Source organism: Protopterus annectens, chromosome 6.part0 (genome assembly GCF_019279795.1).
Source record: "Protopterus annectens isolate FY-2018-M chromosome 6.part0, PAN1.0, whole genome shotgun sequence".
Taxonomy (NCBI): Eukaryota; Metazoa; Chordata; order Ceratodontiformes; family Protopteridae; genus Protopterus; species Protopterus annectens.
The window spans coordinates 242,134,264-242,158,602 of record NC_056737.1 but is presented as its reverse complement, the minus strand read 5'-3'; the positions used below and the strand labels follow the sequence as shown (position 1 = coordinate 242,158,602).

Sequence of the window (24,339 nt, the reverse complement as noted above, 5' to 3'; positions counted from 1 at the left end):
ATATAGTGATTAGTTCACTATTGAGAGAGTTTCTCTGTAATGCCTAAGTTGGGGAATATGCCAGATGCCTTGGCTAGATCAAGATAGGCTGTATGCACTGTCTTTCCCCTCATCCAGGGCATGGTTGACTTTCTTGAAGTCGACCATGTCTTCCCAGGCTGGCAGATATTGGATCCCCTTGGACTGACACTAGAAGCTAAGCCAGTTGTTAAAGTCTAACTTTTTTTGTTTGTATTGTGGCATCATCCTTGGAGAAGCTAGAATGCTGCTTAAGGCTAGGCTTATACCTGTCTGTTCACATAATCTGAGACCTGAGACCTCAGTCGTGACTCTTCCTATAGTCTAGTGAGGTATGTCTCAAGTCATTCACCCAACATGGGCTATGATTGAGTCCTACTGGTACTTGTGGTTGAATGACTTGGCACATGACAGGCAGCTAACCATAACCCGCTCCTTATCCAGCCTATTGTATGTCTCACAATAGATTCGCCTGTTATCAGTACATTAGGTTTTGGGGTATTACGCCTTATGGGCTTATTTGCAGAGACACTGGTGTGTGTGTTATTATGTGTTGTGGTTGTTTGTTTTTTGCATTGTGTGAAGTGGTTTCTGTTGGGGGGGCTTCTGATCTTTTGGTAAGTTAATAATGATTGCCTCCACATATGTCGATTTATGTGTCATGTCCTTATTTAGTGTGCAAAGTGTGTTTGTGCTGAATCCTGTTTGGCATTCAGTTTGTCAGTATGTGAGAGTCTTGCCTCCAATTTCATAGTGTCACTACATCTCTCACAATAAAGTATCTGTTTGTTTTAAGTGTAAGTGGTTGTCAGTATATACAAGACAATTGCTACATTGCCTCTCAGAATGCCCATGTCTATCAGGCTGGCCAGAGAGATGATGGGAAATTGCGTGTCCATGATAGCAGGCTGTTACTGTATGTTTTGTTAAGGAAGGGAATGGGATAATTTGACAAGACTGTACTGGTAGCACTGAGACTACAAGAGGGACCTATACCTTTGTGTAGGCTAAGGTTGATCAATAAGGCAAACTTACTCATTATGCAACCGAGTTGCTCCTAGAGCAGGAAAAAAACTTGGGTTTCATGGACAGCTGCATTAACGAAAAACTGAGATGATTCTCCGTCCTTTCAGAAACCTTGTATGTCTCCTAGCATGAGGAACTGACAGGTTTATGCCCCCCTGGTGAATTGAAGCAATACTCGATATCTGAAAGTGAAACTGAAACCCATTTTGCATGCCTGCAGTGTCATACTTGAGTGCTGACCATAACCCTGCCACTAACTTCAACCCTATACATTACTTTATGAAAGACCCTGTCCCTAGCAGTACCATTACACTAGACACACTCCCAATACATAACACACACAGCACTTAAACTGTCCCCTTACCTAACCCTTAAGCTAATCCTAACTTAGCACAAGCACTTCCGCCCCAGATGATTGGAATATCTGAAAATTTCAACATTAACTTAAAGCATACACCCTGCACAAATCCCTGCTTCCAAATTCCAGTGTTTGCTAAAGTCAGCACTATAGGCAACAGTTCACTTTGTTGACAAAAACAGCAGGAGACAAACCGAACTGCTGTGGTATATGTGTGTGTGTGTGTGTACCACATCTTCTTCCTCAAAAACAGTATATACTAAAAGTCATAACATTGAATGTCTAAATGTTGAAATCGAAGTACCTATCTGTATATGTAAAGAGCTGGACATGACTCCCCCGGTTCCTAGCTAGTATTTTCTGAGTTTTATTGACAAGGTAGTGATTTTGTTTAATGACTGTGTACTGGTGCAATGCATGTATGTAGGGTGTGTACGCTATTAATAAGTATTTTATGTTCAACACAGTAAAGTTTACACACATTGACATGTTAGGATTTTGCATTCTGGATTATGACTTTCAGTATATTTTCAGTAAGTTGGCAAGGACTACCTATATGCATATGTATAATTGATGCAACATTTGGAGATGTTTGACTTTACAGTAGTGAGAGGTTGCTGGCTTACTTCTCTTATGATGGTGACATTTGCTAACTATTTGTTAGGGAACTGCCAGAAAGGTCTTTCTTACATCTCCAGATATTCAGTGGAACATTACAACAGTAACAAATGCTTAGATGGCAAGGTCCAGGTCTGAAACCACTCAGGATAAGTCCAATGTCCAACATGTTTCCATTCCCTTCTTGTGGTGCACTCACTGTTGATTGGCAATGGTTTAATCACAGAGCATTCTTTGGCTTCAGTTGAGGGACTTTTGGAGATGGGGAGGTGTGCTGTCAGGTCATATTTTTTGGGAGTGTAGTGCTCTGATGCTGTTGAGCCACCCTGGTTTTGGGATAGTTGAGTCTTTTGTCAACTAGCCTGATTCCATTCAATTCATTGAGTTACCTGGTCATACATTATGTGTACTGAGGACTGAGAACTCTCCTATTTTAATCAGCCTTCAACCCTGCATGGACCTGCAGTCCTTAATTGATGATTGTCCACATGATCTTCCTTTACTGAGCCTCGCTCCTTTGAAGCTGCACTAAATGTAGTTAAAGATGTGTGAGAGATTGTGTCATTAGGGAGCTCAGTCTCTTCCCACCTTGTGATGCCTTTGACTAATGCACACTTCATCATGGGTTCCTGGTTTGCTGATAACCTGGCAGTGGTCTAGCATGCTCTTGTGCATGCACAAATTCACATTGACTTGTAGCAGAAACCTTAGATCTGAAGTAGGATGTTCATTTGTCAGCAACCTGTGGGTTACGGATCCGATATCGGATCCGAGCCGGCAACTTGTTTCAAGCTAATGGATCCGAGCTCCTAGCTCCTCCCTTCACCTAATCCCCTGCTAACCCTCCATGACCCCAGATCTAGTTTGCCGCACTTGTGGATGGCTGGATCCTTTTGAGCTCGTCAGATAAGTAAAAATTTTAACTAAAGAAGACATTTCTGACAAGAAGTACTTTGAAAAAAAGTAAACTTTTTTCAAAGTGTGTAAGTGTTAGGCTCCTTATTTTTTAGTTACCCTCCCTTCGCTGGTCGTTAGTGTGTGAGTGTGTGTTGCGTTTCTTTTGGGGCCTGTGTGTGTGTGGCCTGTGTGTGTGTGTAGTTGTTTTTCCTTTTCTTTCAAGAATGGCTGAGGCCCCAAAAGCCATATTTTCCAAATGTACTGAGTGTGGCCATAAGCTCTCCCCGGCTGATGGCCACATTCGGTGCGTTCGGTGCCTTGGGGTTGAACACCTCACCTCGGGCTGTACCATCTGTGCAGCGTTCAACCCCAGGGCACTGAAAGAGCGGAGGTCAAAGCTGGTCCTGGCGGGACTTTTACCCCCGGACTCGGCTTCGGCCTCCGCTACCTCTGCTGCTCCCGTGGCTCCACCACAGCCTGTGGTCGCTGCCACTCCTGCCCCCCTGCCTCCGTCTGGGACTCAAACTCACGCTAAAGTGTCGGAGGACAGGGAGGCCAGGAGGAAGAAACGGAGGGAGAAGCACCACAAGCGGCGGGCCAAGACCTCCGTTTCGGCCCTGCCAGCTAAGCGGGCTTCTCCCTCCACTGCTTCTAGGTCTCCTCCTCCTCGGCTCCGATCCCCTTGTTTCTCCCCGGGGCCCAAGGAGGAGGAGACCCGATCTCCGTCGAGGTCATCGAGGCGGCATTCCAGGCCTGCCTCGGTGGCCTCCTCGAGATCTACTTTCAGTTTATCCGATGCAGACTTGGACCGGATGATGCGAAGATTCATCCAGGCCCAGCTGCAGATGGGAGTGCTCTTGCCTCCCCCCCCCCTCAGGGGGGGAGCTCGACACCCTTTTTCCACCCAATTGCTCCTTCTCCGACCCGCTACCCGGGTTCGGAGCGTTTGGAGCCGAGCAGCGTTGGAGCCGGGGGTGGGTCGGCACCGACAGTACTTGGTACTTCGGATCCGTCCCTGCCCTCGAGCCTGTCGGATCCGACCTCTCGGAGCCGTGGTCCGAGCTTCGGATCTGGGGGATTCAGTGTGCCTTTAGCTCCATCCAGGTCGGAGCACACTGGTCCCTCTGATCCGACAGTCTCGGCGCCGGCTCCGATCCCTTCATTGGATGCGAGTGGGAGCCGACTTTCAGATCCATTGAAGAGTGGCTCTCCCTCGGCCTTCGATGTTGTGGAGAGGGCTCTGTTGAGAGCATCCGGACCCCCGGTCCTTGCATCGGCTCCTGCCTGCACTCCCTCTCTGCTGGGCCAGGCTTCCATCACCCGGCCAAAGGGACAGCCTGCTTCGATGTCACAGATGGTTCCATTGGAACAAGATGTTGCTGGTGAGGCCTCCTAGGACAGTCCCCCCGAGGAAGCTCCCCGCAAGCATAAGTGCAAAAGGAGGCACGTGGACTCCCCTGAGTCCTTAACCGAGGACACGGACTTGGAGGGAGGGGAAGGCTCCCCAAGATCGCCCCCTGAGGATGTCTCCTTTGGAGACATCATGGAGATGCTGAGAATCAGAGGTGGGTGGTCTGCCCCCAAGTCTTCCTCTGACGAGTCCGTGTTTCTGGAGGCATTCGAAGCAGGCCTGTCTACCTCTTGGGTGTTCCCTCCAGCCGACCCCCTGGTGGACCTCATTACCACCAGGGCGTGGAAGGATCCGGACACCATGGAGCCAATACTGAAGCGCCCGGATAGGATTCTTAGCCCCCCCTCAGAACGATCACATTGGAGTAAGGGGCCTCCCGTAGATGCCATGTTGACGGCGGCAGCCACAAAGAGGGAATTGGCTCAGGAGAGTCCCTCAGTCCATCCACCGAGCAAAGAGTCCCGTTTGGACGGCTTAGGGAAGCGAGTCTTTAGTTCAGCGACCTTCTCGGTAAGGTCTCTGAACTATATGGCACATGTCATCAGGATGCAGCGGGATCTTATCAAAGAATACGCTGCATCCCCCCCCGAGTCCATGTCGGAGGATGACAATCAATTGTACTCCACCCGAATGGCCACTCTGAGATCGATTTCAAACACCTCTATGCGGCTATTGTCCCACGCCACAGAGGGAGCCGCAAGGGCTAGCGGAGCAGGCCTAGTCATGAGACGTCAGGCCTGGCTCCGTCATTGCGATTTTACGGAGCCCTTTAAAGCGTCCTTCGCGAACGCCCCTTTTGATGGTTCTGCCCTATTTGGCAAAACAGTTCGCGAGACACTTGTCCAGAGCGAGAAGGACGGGAAGACGTTGTCTGCCGTCGGAGTCCGCTTCTCTGCTCCCCAGCGGTCCTTTTCGAGGAACCAAAAGGGTCAGAAGAAGATGTGGTTCCGGAAATCACAACATTCCCAACCAGCTCCGGACAACCAGTCCTACCGTGGCAGAGGTGGACAGGGAGGACGTCGCCCCAGGGGCAGAGGGGCTCCAAGAAACTTTGGGTCCAGAGAACCTTTCTCTGAGTGGCCCGCGCAGCAGCCCTGAGGGGTTGCCCGGCTGCTCCACTCTGGAGGCAGTCGGGGGGGCGTTTTTCGGAACACCTAGTGGCATGGGAGTCCATCACAACAGACCGCTGGGTGCCAGATCATATCCAGAGGGTACAAAATACCAATACTCCATGTCCCCAAATCCAAGAACCTCCCCGATGTACCATCCGATCAGAGGGAGGCCGCAGCTGCAGAAATTCAGCAGCTGCTAAGAAAAAGAGCCATCCAGCCCGTCCCCCAAGACCAGCTCGGATTAGGGTTCTACTCCAGGTTCTTTTTGGTGCCAAAAAAGACGGGGGACTTGAGACCTATCCTAGACCTTTCCCGCTTGAACCTGTCAGTAACCAAGGAAAAATTCCGAATGGTCACTCTTCAATCTATCCTCCCCCTTTTGAGGGAAAATGATTGGATGTGCTCTATAGACCTCAAGGATGCGTACTACCACATTTTAATGGACAAATGATCCAGGAGGTTCCTTCGCTTCCGGCTGGGGGCCAGTCACTACCAGTTCAGGGTCCTTCCCTTTGGCCTCACCACAGCCCCCAGGGTGTTCACCAAGGTATTAGCAGTGATTGCGGCCCACCTGAGACTCCAGGGAATACAGGTCTTTCCATACCTGGACGACTGGCTCCTGACTGCACCAACAAGGCATCTACTCTTCTCAGCCAGAGACTTCTTTCTCCATCTAGCCCCACAACTAGGCATTACTATCAACGTCGGCAAATCTCTACTAGCTCCGACGCAGGTCATAGAATTCATAGGTGCCAGAATAGACACCAGAGATTTGCGATCCTTCCTAACTTCCGAGAGAATCTGGAACCTACAACTTCATGTGAGGGCTATCCTTCATTCAGAGGCTTCACCAGCGGAATTGGTCCTGAGGGCACTAGGCTCCATGGCGGCAGCGATTACGCTCCTTCCATGCGCCCGTTTGAACATGCGAGTACTGCAATGGACTCTGTTAGTGCAATGGTCCTTCCTATCCCTTCCTCTTCACCATCCCATTGCTATCAGCAAGGCTTGCAGGAGGGCGCTACTATGGTGGCTCCAAGCCTCGAACTTCCATTCGGGCCGTCCCTTCTGCACCTCTCCCCCTCTCACCACGGTGACCACGGACGCTTCCCGCCTCGGGTGGGGGGGGCATTATTCAGGCAGGACAGTCCAAGGCACGTGGAACGATACAGGGACCTCCCTGCATATCAACGTTCTGGAGATGAGAGCGGTGCTGTTGGCGTTGCAAGCACTACAGGGCTTCCTCCCCACAGGAACGATTGCAATTCAGTCGGACAACATGTCGGTGGTCTGGTATATCAACAAACGGGGGGAACCAGATCTTACCCTCTATGCCGCGAAGCCATGAGAGTGTGGGAATGGGCGATCTCCACCAACCGCTTTCTGATTGCAACGCACATTCTGGGGAGGACCAACATCCTAGCAGACAAGCTCAGCCGCACCCTTCTTACCTCGTACGAGTGGTCTCTCAATCCTCTAGTAGTGAAGCAGATATTCGCAACATGAGGGCGACCCTGCTGCGATCTTTTTGCATCTCCATCAAACACCAAATGCGACAATTTCTTCGCTCTAATCCCCCCTCCAGGGGAAACTCCAAGAGACGCTCTGGTGCATGCTTGGCCACCCGGTCTACTCTATGCCTATCCTCCTCTACCACTGATGATACAACTCTTACAGAAAGCCTCACGGTTGGGGAGCAAGATGATTCTCATTGCCCCATTCTGGCCTCGGCAAATTTGGTTCCCTTACCTGTGGTCTCACCTTGTGAATCACCCTTGGATTCTAGATCCCATTCTGGATCTCATCTCCCATCCGTTGAACTTACCAACTCCAAACCTGGACAATCTGAAACTGACAGCTTGGTTGCTCCAGTTCCACTCCTAGTTAGGACTCCCGGTATCTCTTTACCAGTCAAAGCCATCCTCGTGGCAGCGCATAAGCCCTCCACCAGGAAAGTGTACCACAGTAAATGGAAACGTTTTTCCATCTGGGCGGAGCATCACGATCTAGATCCCTTTACGGCTGCTCTTCCATCCATATTGGACTTCCTAACTGAACTCTTTCAGGAAGGCGCTAGTTGTTCAACTGTCAAAGTGCAATTGCCAGCCATATCACATTACCATGTGGGACATGATACAGGGCCCTTGATGTCGGCCAAATTGTGTAAAACCTTTCTCAAGGGCACCTTTTTACTTAGACCCCCTGTAAAGGAAGCCGTACCCCCCTGGGATCTTACATTAGTTCTTCAAGCCTTGACTGCTCCACCCTTTGAACCCGCTGCTTCAGTAGATCTCAAATTCTTGTCATGGAAAACAGCATTCCTTGTAGCCATCACTTCAGCGAAAAGAGTGTCGGAGCTTCAGGCTCTCTCTGTGAAGCCTCCTTACCTGATCTTTCACCCCGATAGAGTGTACCTCAGGATCAATCCCTCCTTTCTTCCCAAGATAGCTTCAGAAACCAACATAAATCAATCCATAAATTTACCGGTTTTCTTCCCTAAATATCAGAATAAGGGAGAGTACAAGCTGCATTCATTAGATGTTCATAGGCAGCTTCGCTTTTATACTCATAGGACAGCTGGCCATAGACAATCCGACCAGCTGTTCGTTTCCTTTGCCAAATTTAACTTGGGGAAAGCTATCTCTAAAGTATCTTTATCTCGCTGGATTTCCCAATGTATCCTACTGGCGTATCAAGCCTCGGGTAGACCCGCACCAGAAGGAGTTTGTGCTCATCGCACTCGCTCCATTTCTACCTCTGCGGCCTTCAAGTCTAGAGTCCCATTGGATGATATTTGTTCTGCAGCCACTTAGGCTTCATCTCATACCTTTATTAACCACTACAAGCTAGACGTGCTTTCTAGAGGGAGAGCATCCTTTGGCTCTGCGGTGCTTCATAATATCCTTCCATGATGGCCACCCAAGGTGCAGGTAGCTGGGGACTCTGTCCCACAGGTTGCTGACAAATGAACATCCTACTTCAGATTTAGAAGTTATGTACTCACCATAACGTTCCATCTGAGTAGGTAGTTCATTTGTCTGCAACCATCCCCCCCTCCTTCCCCCTGACCTTCTTCGGATCCACTAGTTGTTAGATATCCTTTGTTGGATATATATTGAGGGGCAAACTCGATCTGAGGTCATGGAGGGTTAGCAGGGGATTATGGGTGAAGGGAGGAGCTAGGAGCTCGGATCCATTAGCTTGAAACAAGTTGCCGGCTCGGATCCGATATCGGATCCGTAACCCACAGGTTGCAGACAAATGAACTACCTACTCAGATGGAACGTTATGGTGAGTACATAACTTCTAATTCTGTCTCTTCTCCTTTTTGTTTGGAGTCAGAGGATTTCAAGGCCTCTGTTTCAGAGATGGACAGGGGGTTGTGAAACACATTACCCCGCTTCACTTATTTTGGGATAATCCTTTCTTTGCAGATACTTTTAAGCTTATGAGGAGCACTGTATCCTTTTTCCCCTCCTCCAAAGAAGTGCACTGTGGTGTTTCTGGGGTTGAAACCTGAGGAGACCTGGGTCATTCCTCCCTTGGAGCCTGTTATTAGGGTTGCTGTCGGAGTAGGGCAGAGGCACTTCTGTTCTGCTGAGGAGCACTGTATCCTTTTTCCCCTCCCCCAAATAAGTGCACTGTGGTGTTTCTGGGGTTGAAACCTGAGGAGCCCTGGGTCATTCCTCCCTTGGAGCCTGTTATTAGGGATGCTGTCGGAGTAGGGCAGAGGCACTTCTGTTCTGCTGTGTTGATCATGAGAAAAACCTTTCCCCATTAAAAGCCACCATCTGTTTGGTTAGATCACCTTATCAAACATCGTTGTGCTGATTTCTGTGTGGTCTGTTTGATTGAACATGGGTCCTCACAGATTCCACAGGATTTTGTCTCGTTGCCACTAGATAGGAAGTTTTTGCAAGAAAGTTCATCTTCTCCTGTATCATGTTAAAAGTTAATCTGTGCGTTTGATTGTCTCACCTGTCCTGTTTCCATTTCAGTAAGAGGATCTTCCCGAAAAAGGAGGTGTCGCTAGATGGATTGATATTCTCGAGTTTTGTCAAGGAAGACCTTTGTGAGCTCTTGTTCTCAAACAGCTTCAGGCGGAGTGTTCCACTGCACTTTTGACTTTGAAATGTTGTGGTCAGGGCTGTATTCATGATTGTGCCTGCGCACTGAATCTGTTGTGACTTACTGTGAGTACCTATGTGGTCCGAGTTTCCATTGTTTCAAGGTCAAGTGCATTATTACTTATTTTTGTGTGAATTATGACCTTCTGAAATCAGAATTGTGATCAAACGAAGACCTGCTGCAGTTTTATCCCATGTTGAGGAATCCCTTCCTACTGTGGGACTTGAACTTAATGGTAGAGTGGCTTGCTGTTCACCCTGCTGCTCTGAAACATTAAAATATTTCTCATGGAATTTTTTTTTTTTTGTGCCCTTTACCTTTTTGTGTCACTTTTTTTAAGCTTCAGGGCTCTCATGTAGGAAGCTATGTCTGGTCTTTCTCAATGTTTTCTTCCTCAGGATATATCCATCATATTTTCTGAAGGTGATTTCAAAGTCTTCCTTGAACCAGGGAGAGTCTGGTAATCCTCTCCCCCTTCTTTTGGAGGTGCGCAAGTTTAGGAAGATGGACCATTTGATCTGCCCTGCTGCAGGGAGGCAAGGGGCTGTAGTTGGTCTGCATTATCTTTTGCCATCCTCAGCCAGCATTATGATCTAAGCCTACTGAAGTAGAGGAGTAACTGTTCCCCATGCTTGATTAGTGAATCTGAATTGCAGACATTTGTGCTGTGGACACTTAGTTCTCTGCACACCTTCAGCAAGCATTATTGTGTCATAGGTTTACTGAACAAGCTGAAGGCCTATTGACAGTTATGGAGCTTGGCTCCCTTGCCCATTGTAGGAATTTACTGGTGCCAGTGTAGTCATCCAGTGTCATCTTGAAGGTATGGATTGAAGGGCTGAGTTTAATTGAGAGAGAGAGTTTATTCTGCAGACAGTGGAGGATTTAAAATATAAATACGTTGTGTTTCATGACACACTTGATATTAATTTTTATTGAGGTTGTGTCTCCTCTTTTTTTCAGGTTACTTGGGTGTGGTATTCTAAGCAAAGGGTTTCAGATAGTAATTTGTTTAATTCATATGTTAGACGCATGTCATCTCCAAGAGGGAGATATGATACAGAGAAGAGACTTGCTGTTTTTTGTATCACTGACCGTGAAGTCGGTCACCTCTCCTTTCTGACCAGTGGTTGTACTTTCCCCATTTGTAGTAGTAGTAGAGTATTCTATAATTAGTCTAATAAGCTCTGTGTAGAGTGAGACAGTTAACTCCTTGCCACAGCTAGCGACCCTATAGAGATGCAGGAGTGTAACTTGTATACTTTGGGGACTGTAGCAGCTTCCCTGGCATCAGATGAAAGGTACTTTTTCTACAGGGACTGCAAGATCCTTTATTGTTTTTTGTCATTTAGTTGCAGACATTTGTTAGTGTATGGGGGAGGGGGGGTGTTGCCAAATGCCAGATTAATGCGTTTTTTGACATTGAAGGTAAGGTAATTTCTACTACACTATTTCTATGTAATTTTAAATGTTATTTCAAGGGAAGTGTTGTCAGTAGTTTTAAGGGCTATGCTCCTCCCAGTTTGCAGTTGTCTGCATATTTCGTGAGCCAGATGCCAGAGACAGCTTTGACATGTGAGAAAAAGATGCTAAAAAGGATGGTGCAAGGACAGAACTGCAACAGGGGATGGTGAGGGTAGCAGGGCGGCTAATCTTCCCTGTTGCGTACAGCTTCACTTACATTTAGATCCCTGAATTTATTTGATTCCTTCTTGGGAGTAGTGTCACATGCTTTAGCCAAATTGAGGTAGGATTTGTGGACAAACATTTTATTCAGTGTTGGTGATACTTTAAAGAAAATTACAAGGTTAAGCAAACAGGATCTACCATAGACAAACTTCATTGTGTTAGGTGATAGTGAAGCGTTTCCCACGGTTCATGTTAATTCCGCCATCTTGCTCAGTATGCTTGTGAGACTGATCAGACTGTACTCAGAGTTCTGTGGAAGGATTTCTTTGTGGATTGGGACTACAGTACTGATTCTAAGTATCAGATCAGCTAGTTTGTAATGCAGTGTTAAGAATATCATAAGGCTTTTTTCTGATTATGCAGATCATGCTTCCCATTGTTGCTTCTGGTCCCATGGAACTGATGTCTCTGACATCAGTGAGGGCAGAGATGATCATTTCGGATGTGACCAGATTGCATGGATGAGGAATGAATGGGTTCCCTTTGTGGCGTGGAATTTGCTACATATCTGTATATTGTTGCATCTACTGCTCTGTTATGGTGATACCAATTTGTTGTAGCACACTTTATTTCTTGTTTTCCCCCTCATTATTCAGATAAGACTTTTGTAGAAGGTCTTATTTTTTTGTCACCCATACTGACTCCAATTCTGTTAGTCAGGATAGTTCTGGTAAGCAAGTCTTCCAAGATTGAAACATTTAAGCTCTAACCTCAGGCAGTCCACCTGGTCATACGCAATTCTGCCACACCTGGGACTCATGAAGGAGGGGTCCTTGTAGGTTTAGATTTATTTTTTTTATTTATCCTTTGCTGACGGGAATAGTTTTACTAGGCAAGTAGCCTGTTTTCAGGGGAGACCCAAGGTGATATTTATATCACTAGGGAAAATTTGGCCAGAGCATTGGAGAACTTCCCCCGCTTGTTAGTGTACAGGGACGCTACTGATGGTGGTACGTCCTACTTCCTGGAGGAAGTATGGAGAGTGTGTGCAACCAAATTCTAAGTATGGAGAAGGGGAAAATGAGCATGGAGATGACTGAGGCTTTACATGAAAGGCAGCTAAATGAAACAGAAGCAGTGGATAATTTGTTGATATCGGAAGAGAATGGTGCATTAAATAAAATCTGTGGAGTAGTTCCAGATTCGGAAGTCCTGTTTCAGGAAAAGCTATTTGAGAATGAAAAAGAGAGTCAGCAGGAATGTGTTATTAAAACCCTTCACTTTGGAGGATTACGGGGTGTTTATTTAAAAGAAATGATCAACCAAAATGAACCGGAGACTGAATTGGTGGCATGAAGGGGTGAAATCATGGCGAAAATACAAGAAGAATAGGTTGTAGAACACACAACAGAAAGGGAGTCATATGCACAGACCATAAAAGACTTGAGAAACAAGAAGTGAAGAGATGAAGGGATGAAGGAAATAAAGAAGAAATATGTAATAAGAATAAGCAGTAAGAAAGAAACAGGGCTGGACAGGTATGAAGTATGGCACACTGTAGGTGCACCACTAGGGCTGGACAGGTATGAAGTATGGGACACTGTAGTGCACCACTAGGTGTTTCACTCAAGGAGGTTAGAGCTTTTATTCTTATCAACAAACAAACATACTGTGATATATTTTTATGATTTAGGACAGTATATGGAAAATTTCTTACAAAAAAGAACTGTAATCCTTGGACTGAATATGTAGTACAGGCATTTCATTGAGAGACAAAAAAAAAGAGTTACAATACCATTTTAGAATGGAAGTTGAAAAAGATGAACTGAAAGGTCATTTAGAAACAATATGCAGAGATGTGATGGACACAACAAAATATATGATGAAAGAGGTTTATGGACTGGAGGTTGGGAATGTGGGGATTATTTTGAAAATGCAATGTGATAATTCAGTGCATATTCTTAGTGTGATTTAATGTGAATGGTAATAGAGGATTTTTTTAAATACAGAAGGCAACCTAAAACATGCTTTTTTGTGGAAAAAATAACACTGGATTAGTGAGTGTGATAAACAAAATTGTTTCATTTGTGGTAAAGCAGGGCATGATGCAAAAGAATGTGATATTAAATGTAAAAAAATGTGGAAAAAACTGGACATACTTTGGCAGATTGTGAAAAAAATGTAGAATTGTAAAAAAAGAAGATATACAGGATTCGGGACATGATAAAATATAGAAAAGGAACAAGAAAAAAAGAAATATTAATGAATGCAAAACACAGGGAAAGCGAAGGGAAAGGAGAGGTGATCTATGTGCGTGAACAAGAATACGTAAATTGGCAAGTAGTGAGAGGAAAGAAAAATTCCATAGGGAAAAGGGTAAAAGAGAGGAAAATAAAATTTTAAAACGTAATTGTGAAAGAGAGTAAAAAAGTAAAGGATGAGATAGGAACAACAATATTTAAAAGCTGAAGATGTTAGCTTTAAAGGTGAACAGTATGAGAAATATCAGAAGAAGAATGGGTATTTTAGAATGGTGTGCTTCAATGGACTTGCATATTATCATATTAGAAGATACTAGGATTCTGACAGAAGAACAGTTTCAGACCTCTTCTATGGGGTGGAACGATTATTTGGAATATGGAAAAAGACATGTTCAGGTATAGGTATATTGTGTAAAGAAAACATCAAAATCTTAGACTTTTAGTCAAGTTAAGAAGAATAACAATATGAGACTTAAAATGGAAGACTAAGGTTTATAGAATTATTGCATTATATGCATATGTTACATAGAAAGAGAAATGATGCTTAAAAAATTCTAAGTTATGTAGGTGTTAATCTTCTCCTTCTTCTTTTGGCTTTTCCCGGTTAGGGGTCGCAACAGCGGATCACCTGTTCCCTCATGATTGGCAGTGGAGTTTTACGGTGTCGAGTTGCCAGCCCAGAGCCCAACCTTCCACAGAAGGCACACACACTCACGCACTCATGTCTAGGGCCAATTTAGAGTGTCCAATCCACCTACAGCATGTCTTTGGGATGTGGGAGGAAACTGGAGCACCTGGAGGAAGCCCACGTGACCACAAGGAGGACATGCAGACTCCGCACAGAAGGCACCCCAGCAAAGGATCGATATGGATATAATATTAGTGGGAGATTTTAATTGTAATTTAAGAATAAGAAAGAAAACTAACAATGATGTTAAAATGATGCATGAAATAATGAAAAATGGAAAGTTACACATATGGGATAACAAACACTGAACTTACAGAAGAGGAGAAATTAAAATGGAAATTGACTATTTCTTAATATTGCAAAAAGGGATAAAAAAAGAAAAAAAAAACATGTTTTTTCAAAGGGATAAAAAAGGCATGTTTTTTCAGGTATATGCGAAAGAAGGATCCATAAAAATAGGCAAAGATATTAAAAGGCTTAATGAAAAAGACTTGAATAAAGACTATAGAAAAGAAATGGATAAATGATGGAAAGACCATATAAGTATGAGAATATTTTATGGAAACTGGACATGTTGGTGGATAAGTTTTTAAAGAAAAATACAAAAAGTGTTGTTTGGAATGTCAGGAATAAAAGAGAAGAATAGCGAAATTAAGATATAAACAATGGGGTCGAAGTGTTGAAGGAATCTTCTTTGAGAAATTAAAATATATGTTATAAATCAAGAAAAGATCAAGTGACATATATAAACAGATATTGTTTACATGGAAGAAAAGTAGCAGCACCTTACTTGAATAAATTGGTAAAAGACAATAAGAGAATTAAAGAATAATAGAGAAAATAACATGAGACAAAATATTTGAGGTGATTAAAAAGGGTCTATATCACATAGTCGAAGTATGACAACTTTGAACATTATATGGTCAAGAGCATATGTTCGAAGTTGTCATACTTCGAATGCAAAACAAAAAAGAGATAACTTGCCTGACACTTGTAAGCAGGGGGGAAAGCCCCACTGCACCCCCCATGTGGGGGGGGGGCTGCACCCCTTACACCCCCTGCTCTTTAAATATACCAACTCCGAGACAGCGCTACAGTGCAGTAAAAGGAAAATTCCCTTTACCGCATTGTAGTGCGGTCTCGGAGTTGGTATATTTAAAGAGCGGGGGGTGTGGGGGTGCAGGGGGGGGCTTGTAAGTTCAAACATATCGGTTCGAACATATGGTGTTCGAGCTTACAAAACTTCGACTATGTGATATAGACCCGGGGAGGCCCATCTGTATGTCCAAAAGTACACTCCACCGATTTACAAATGAATGAGACCACATCTCAGAAAGACCAGTTATCCGAAAGATCACCATCCCAAAACACACAATGCCGAAACAACAGGTAAACGCAAACATCAACAAAACAAACCTAGTCTTAAACAAGCCCCCCTACACCCCCCTTGCTACATATACCAGTTCCGAGATCGCACTACAGTGATAGAAAGGGTATATTTCCCGATTGTCACTGTAATGCGATCTCCATTTAAAACTACGGATGCTGTACAAATGTATATACAGTACAGTGTACTGAAAAGTACACATTGGAAACTTTCTCTGTTAATTCTTTTAACCCTTTTAGTGAAACAAATCGGGATAGTGATCTTTCATAGCACTAGTCTTTCAGAGATGTGGTCTTTTTCCTTTGTAATTTGGTGGAGTGTACTTTCTGCGATATAAATGGGACCCATACATATTTATGTGGGTGTACTGAAATTGGTTGGTTGAGTCTTAGATCGATGTATGTTTAGCTGACAAAATTTGATCGACTAAACAGATGATTGACAGGTGTGCGAGATCACACAATTCTTGGGGTAGGGAATTAAGACCTTTCCTCAAGATTATGTGATCTCTGCGTTTATTATATACAATTAGCAGTGGGGCTTGCCCCACTGCAAAAAAAAACCTGTTTAGGCTTTCCTAGGAAGTTCAGAATGAAAGAGCTATAACTATTTGATACATTTTTCGTGGTATTTATAATACACTATATGTGTTGGTTTTGTTTTAGGCTGTGTTTTTTTGGTTTGTTTGTAGCACAGTAGTGTGTCAGCATTTGCAACCATGTGTGGTTGACTTCATACACATTGATCTTCGGGTCATTCATTATTTATCAATAGACCCATTTATATATGGATATGATAAGGTTTGTATTAGAAGTATAAAGGGGGGTGGCCAGTATCATCAAACTGTATGTATATGACTGGGAGATGCTAGCAAAACTGATCAATTATTTGTGAAGTCTAGTTGTGGGGTATAGAATTCTGAATGAAGTGACATTTGTCTAATGATATGGCAAGCTGAAAATAACTAATTTATCCTGAAGATATACAAGAGCAGATACATTGATTTGACAGGTGATGTTTTGGTTGTATTTAAAATGAGTTTGCATTCTGAATGGATTTCAGTGGTAGTGGGATGTGGTTCTACAATTTAGCTACACTATTGAAATATAGATTGATGATTTAGTTATAGTGAGTAGTGATTCTCTTGCAGGGAGTAGTGTTGTATTAAGTTAAGATCTGGGAGATTTTCTGGCTTATAGAAGTCTGTGTATTTTAGTTAGCCGAGAGAGATCTAGGTGATGTGGTAGTTCTAACCAGTTTAGTTCTCTGAGGGCTAGGTAGTGTGATGTGTTCTTTTGTTATAGTTTACTGCAAATTTGGTTGTATCATTATAACATTGCTCAAATATGGACAGTTGTGAGACTTGAAGATTGGGGAAGCAGAGAAGAAAAATTGCAGTAAGAAATTAGAGGCTGTACTTCTGGCTATCTCAGTGAGGTAGGTTTTTACTCTGTATAATGCGCCTAGTTTTTGAGGAGTCTTTTTTTTTTTTTTTAAACCAAATATGATACACAGTGGTCGAATTTCAACTGGTCATCTGTGATGACACCCAGTAATTATTTATGGTTTACTTGTTCTGTCACGGTGAAATTGTCTGAGATGATGGGTGAATAGTGTTTTTTGATATATATGTGTTTTGCGGTAAAGAACAGCATTTTAATTTGTTTAGGGTTTAGAAGTAGTTGTAAATTATTTAGCCATGTTTCAGTCAATACTGATTTGTTGTGGAAGGTCTTAGAGTTCAGAGAGACAGTTGGCCCCAATCTGCTCTGCCAAGTCCCCAAAGCGTTCAACTAGGGTAGCATTTTTTGTAGCGGTGTAGAGGTTCTTGATTAATGTGCTGAAAAGAATAAGGAGAGATTTGCAGGATTAGAAGATGAAGTAGGAGTTGGAAGTAATTTCTCTTGTGTTCTGGAGTAGCTGTATATTCCTATTTTTATCAGTGCTGAAGGCACAATGACTAATACTTTTTTTTTTTCCCCTAAATAAAATAAAATACAGTGATGAACCTATCTCCATGGCACAAAGAGATAAAGGCCTGACTGGGACCTGAATGAACTACAGCTGAGCATTGCAAGCATGCGTTTGATTGCACCTGTCCTGAGTCGAACATTGCAGGTCACTTGCGGTCCAAGATGAGGGTTGTAGATCTAGCATACAAACATAAAATTAGTTGCGCGAGTGAGACTACTTTGACTTCATGCCTGGCCCATAGATTATGAGATCTGTGATATGAGGTTCCCTGCTGTCTGTTGCAAACCCATTCTTAGAGACCAGCTCATATTCAGGGACACCAGTCTGTGCTTACAAAAGCACTTTGTGGTTAGTTTTTTGGGGGAAGTGGTGTCCTGATTAAAAAAATAAAAAAAAAAACTACAGAATATATTATTTATGTATATAAATATATGGTTATCTTATGTAGATGTATGTGATTGTGTGTGCTATATATGCATGTATATGTTGTGCATATATGTGTGTGTGTGTGTGTGTATTTGTGTGTGTACGCATATATGTACACAGATATATGCACACGTTTTACATGTACATATATAAAATATATGTAACATGTTTATCCATAATGTTTGTATACAAACATGCACATACATATGTATATGTATATATATATATATATATATACATATATATATATGTATGTTGTTGTGTCTTTCGGCTTTTCCCGGTTAGGGGTCGCCACAGCGGAACTCCGGTCCGCTAATGATTGGTAGTTGATTTTTACGTGCCGAGTTACCAGCCCTGATGTACTACTTTCAAAGAAGGTACGCCCATTCACACATGTCTCCACGCAGAAGACGCTCTAGCTGAGAATCGAACCGGACAGCGTCTTACTGTGAGGCGACCACGCTACTGCAGCACCACCACTATATATAGATATATATATATATATATATATATATATATATATATATATATATATATATATATATATAATATGTATTATATAATTATATGTATGTCATTTAACTGAGTTATTATAGACTCCCGGAAAGGCTATGTTCTTGAGACTGCTTTCAGATCTTAGAAGTTAACATGTCAACCAACCCAGTTACCAAAGAAGGAAAAAAAAAAAAAAAGGGCCGGACAAGTGAACTGAATAGCAGCCAGTCTAATTTACATCTATTTCCTCTTCATGGCCAGCCTCACTGTAACAGAGGGGAGATGGATTTCCATAGGTTCATAGGTGTTTACTAGGCTAACGACCACAAGGGCCTTTTTAAGCCTAGCCATGCATCACAAATCTCTTGACAAGTTCTGATACCCTTGTTAAGTGTAATCATGGGCCTGGGAGATGAACCATGTACAGGCCACATAAGCATTTGACTGCTAAAAAATATCTGGAAGAACTATGTCTGCTTGTAGTGCACCTAGGTTGTTGTGAATGTCTGTAGCAGCAATCACCATGATGAACAGTTTACTAGGTTTTTATAGTTATGTTTGTATTCTTTTTCTGTTACAATGCACTTAATTGTTTTAAATTAGCAGAGCTTGTATAATTTATATGGTGGATTTATTACTTGCATTATTGTACACTGTGAACATTGTAACTTTTGTTTACAGGAGGTGATGATCGTCGAGTGTTACTATGGCATATAGAAAAGTCTATTCACAACAGGGCTAAGCCTCTTCAGCTGAAAGGACAACACCAGTCAAACATCTTCTGTCTTGCCTTCGACAGCGAGAACACTCGGATCTTCTCTGGAGGTGAGGAGGGGCAATGGACAAAAGGAAGGGGTGTGAATTGCAATTGCATGATGTTACACAGTACATAAACCATCACATTACTGTCTTAGTAACATTTGTGTGATTCTGACAGCCTACATTTTGGAAGGGCGCAGAATATCACCAGTTATGGCACACAATGGTGTTTGAGTGGCTGGATAGAGTTCTGCAGTAGTGAAGCACTGTGTTTGTTGTGGAGGTAGTCTTTGATTAGTTATTACATCGGTGGAAGCATGTCTGCATTTAGTGACTCTGAGCACAAAAAATGCATGCGGTAGCAGTTAGCAGTGCTTCTTACTTTTGTATATGGTGAGAGACCATGTCACAAGACTTATGTTGACAGTAGCAGCAGTATAGCATACTATACAGGAAGACTGTATGGCATATGCATGGGGGGGGGGGTGGCATTTCTGTGGTAGCAGCAGTTTTATGTGAAGAATCTTAGCCAGAAGTCAGTAAGATCAACAATGTTTTGTGGAGCACCAGCAATAAACAGATTAGAAACAGTAACTGTCATTTAACTAGCAGTTGCATTTAAAATAACTAAGTGGGGTGGAACTTTATTTTTTGGTGTATAACTGATACTTTAACCTGCTTTTTAAGATTAAGTGGTTTCCTAAGTATTTTGGAATATGAAAATGAAGTTGAGAGTTGCATGTAGGTCTGCCATATTCAGGTTTGAGTGGCTTGGTCTTAACTCTCATCAGTGTACTAGTCATGTTAAAAGCTTTATATGCAAGTGGCTTTAGTTAGTGATGCTATGCAGGGAGAGTGTGTGTGTGTGTGTGTGTGTGTGTGTGTGTGTGTGTGTGTGTGTGTGTGTAGGGGGGGTTTAGAGGACAGTGAAATGTATTGTGTGTGGGAGTGGTGGTTTGAGGACAGTGAAACCGACTGTGTGTTCTGTTAAGAGAGATAGCAAAATGGCAGAGCTTACAAAATGGCAGAGCTTATTTGTTCCTCATTTGGAAACCTACTAAGTCACAGTAAATATTTTTAAGTAAAAAAACTTTGTGATTAACACTTCCCTTTGGAGAAACTTAGTGGTTTATGAGGACAGTTCTTTGTGGCTTTCTGTATGTAGGCTGAGAAGTTGTAGCTCTACTCATACCTTGTTCAGAGGCTATATGTTGTTGTTTAGCCATTGACATCATTTAACACCCCACATCCATATTCTGTATTGTGACATAATCACATCAGGTAATAGTGTTTTGTGGACTTGCTTCAAGCAGAAGATTCATAACTCTGATTTGTCATCATGTAGTAGTTCTGCAGAATGTGACCATGTCTAATATGGAAACTGTGGTGTCAGATGCAATCCTGCATGCACATCCAGTCGGTTTAATTTATCCCAAGTCTTTTGGGTTTCTGATACCATGATGGGAATGAACCCCATACCTTAGTCAGTGTACGATTACAGGTCATGAAATTGATATTGTTTCAGTCTTTGATGTTAGCCAAGAGTGCTTCTCTCAGCACTTGCAATATGCCCAGAATTGCCTCCTCCTGTAATTCATAAGGGGTTACATGTATTGGTAGCGTATCTGAATATGACTGTAAATTCTTTCTTATTAGACCCATTTCTCTTACTACACTTTTTAACTGTCTAGGTATCTTTCATCCATATTGCTGTTGTTTCTCCCTGCAAAATCCTGATATTTCATGACATTATCTCTCTCTCTGTGTAAGCTGCTGTAATCACCGGGTGTAGTAATTTCAATGATCTATCCTACACTTGTCTTTTTTCATGGACTACTATATCTGATTTTGTTGTATTTGTTTTTTGAACTGATGGGTAGTCATATGTGATATTCACTTCATCATACTGTATAATGCTTTGTGGTTCATGTTTCTAGTGCTTCTCGACTACTTCAGTTATGTAGTGTTTGCACAATCCCCAATGTGTACCAGTCCTGCCACATGATTGTGCTTTTTAGTATACAGGCCATTTGCCATGAACACCCAGCAATGAGATGTGCTACTGTTTCCAGTTCTTGATGTGCCATAACATTTCTGTATGCATAGATTTTGGTAGGAGACTGAAGCATCCAGTAAAAGATCAGCATGCAGAGATGGTGGTTAGGGGTAGGAACATTGGGTGTCAGTTCTGCAGACTGAGGGCTGAGATATGAGATGATAGATGTCCATACAGGGATTATAGTATGAGTGTTGAAGTATTTAATGGCTGTACTGCATGCAGAGATTGTAGTGTGAGTTCTCTAATATTAGATGGAAGTACTTGCATGCAGAGATTATAGCGTGAGTGCTCTAGTATTACATGACAGTACTTGGATGCAGAGATTATAGTGCTAGTGCTGCAGTTTTAGATGTCATTACTGCATGTGCAGATTATAGTGTGAATGCTGTAGTATTAGATATCAGTACTGTGTGTGCAGATTATAGTGTGAATGCCATAGTATTAGGTGTTTGGTACTGCATGTGCAGAGTATAGTACAAGAGCTGAAGTATTAGATGGCAGTACTGCATGTTATTGTGTTGGGGCTGTGGCATTGGATAACTGATCTACAAGTATACATTGCCTGGTATAGGCACAGTGTAGTTAGCAGTTCATATCCAGAAACTCTGTAGGTCTGTAAGAACATCCTCTTTGTCCTTGTGCTGCTTTGCTAGGAGGAGGACAATAATGGTTTTATTTGTGGATCTGTGGAGACAAAATCCCATGAGAAAAATCTCAGTCCTTATTGATTTTTTTTCTCTCAGCTGTACCTTCTCTGTCTTTGGGATGGTGTGTTCAGCCCTCTCCTCATAACATACGCTAAGGTCACTCCCATAACAGAGGAAACTGCTGAAATTCACATTGTTAGGACTTTATGATTCCATCTTGTACTGTGTATGACATCATCTGCTAGTAATGTTAATTATCTGGTTTCTTAAACTGAAATTTTTTGAGTCTGTGGTTGGAATAGTGACAGGAGTAATACTGGAAACTGTGGTGTAGGCATTTAGAACAGGTCCACAGACTGCCACTCCATTGTTGGAATAGCACCAAAACAATTTCACATACACAGTAGTAAAGGTATTCTGTATACGGACTTCAGAGTGCAGGTAGTTGTACTACTAAGTGATATAAATGGGGACAGTCACATTAGGTAGCAAATGCATGTAGAGACTTTTGCAGTTTGTAAGAAAGTACATAACTTAGCAGCTCACAGAGCCATGACAGTATGTGGACTGTATTATACGTTACAGCCACCCCCAATTCCATATGTATACACTCACCACTGTAGAGGCAGTGGTTTCAGTAAGCATTCAGAATTGTGGCTGTTCGCTGAAGGGTCTGTACTGACTGCAGCGGCCCTGCATTGTGCAAACTCTTGCATTACTCAGCAATTTCTTATTTACAGGAATTAAGGTGTGAGGGCTTTGGTGTCAACTTACCATCTTCACTTGTGTAGAGTTTGTGGTGTAAGGACAGAGGCAAGCAGTATTTTGTATACTACAGAATGACATTTTCCTGTATATGACAGTAAAAATATTGAAATGCTCCAATACTTTTTTCTGTCATTTTTCAATTGTGGACTTGGATTTTTTTTTTTTTTTGTGGGTCAGGGGAAGTTACTATGCAAATGTTGAGTTATTCTCATTCCACTGTCATTGCATCTTGGAGAAAGAGCAGTCACTAACACACTAACCCCTTTAAAAGCAGCTTGGACTAGTCGTTTTGGCACTTTCCAAAATTAAAAATACTAGTTGCATGGGTGTGTATGTCTACTGAGAAATACTAAGTCCTTTCTAGCAAAATTTCTACATCGGGTCTTCAACCCGAGTCTCTCTGCTGGTTACGTCCCCAAGGTGTGGAGAACAGCTGTCGTGGAGCCCTTGTATAGAGTTGATCCCTCTGCTGACCTTGGGAATTACAAGCCTGTTAGTCTCACTAGCATTGTTTGCAAAGTTGTGAAGCATGTTGCATTTGAACTAATAAAAGCAGTATAGCTGACGTTCTAGCCCTGTGTGCATTAGTTTGGCTTTGGAAAAGGCAGATCATTCCTGCTCATCATGGTTGAGTTCTTCAAATTACTTACTTTGGCCATAGATAAGTGGCATACAGTCTGTGCTGCCTACCTCAACCTTGCCAAGGTCTTTGACAGTATCCCCCATGCTTGAATTATTGATCTACCTTCCCAGTTCAACAGTACCATGTACGTACTTCTTGTGAAAGATGACTGACTGACAGAACCCATTCTGTTAATGTTAGGTGCATTTGCTGTAGACTGAAAAGTATCATCATTGGTATCCCACAGGCCCTTGTCTTGGGCTCTCTTCATCTTTGGTATATATGAAAGCTAACATCAGTGGACTGTAGCTAACTAAGTTTGCTGCTGATTGCAAATTTGGGAGACCGTTATCAAATCCCATTCTACTGTGCAAATTCTGTAGCAAGAGATGGACCAAACAAAGGCTGGGTATATTAATTATGATCTTTCCCTCAATGCTAGCAAATGCAGCAGAGTTTCTTTGGGTAAATCTTGCATTACTACTGCTTACCATGTAGATAACATTCCACTTCAGTCTAACACCGTCATCAGATACATGGGTACTTGTGTTGATAACAGAATCTCTTAACTAGCACGTCTCTGTGTTGGTTAGAAAGTCCTTATGCCATACAGATCTTATATTATTATACCCTTCATTGAATATGTTTCCCCCTTTGGCATACAACTCTCTAAGAACTTAAAACAACTTGGAAAGACCTTAATGGTTCTGCCTAAAAAGACCTTTGGTCTTAGTAACTTTAGCTTTTCCGAAAGACTAAAAATCCTGTCTCTCTACTCAGTATTATCCAGAGTCTGCTTATGGAAAAAAGCTACCCTTGCATATCAAGCAGAGTACTTAATATCATCTGGAAAACCAATCTGGACAACTGTATTGGTGATATGTGTGGAAAAAATTGCTTAGTGGGGAATATTATTCTCCACCACTACTAGGTGGTTTAACCAAGCTTCTTCATGGTCTCCATGACCGCAAGCTTAGTAAAAATGTATGGACCTAGAAGTGACAATCTGTGTTGTTTTACTTCATTTAAGCTGCAGGCACAGAAACCATACAAAAA

General features: G+C 42.8%; 1 protein-coding gene across 1 annotated transcript in view; it reads left to right on the top strand.

Annotated features, from left to right (window-relative positions):
* Positions 1–24,339, top strand: part of DCAF5 (DDB1 and CUL4 associated factor 5) — a 686,846-nt gene that overhangs the window by 34,661 nt on the left and 627,846 nt on the right. Inside the window, exon 2 of the mRNA XM_044073987.1 lies at positions 19,110–19,253. Coding sequence (XP_043929922.1) covers positions 19,110–19,253 — 144 coding nt within the window. The remainder of the gene's footprint in view (positions 1–19,109; positions 19,254–24,339) is intronic.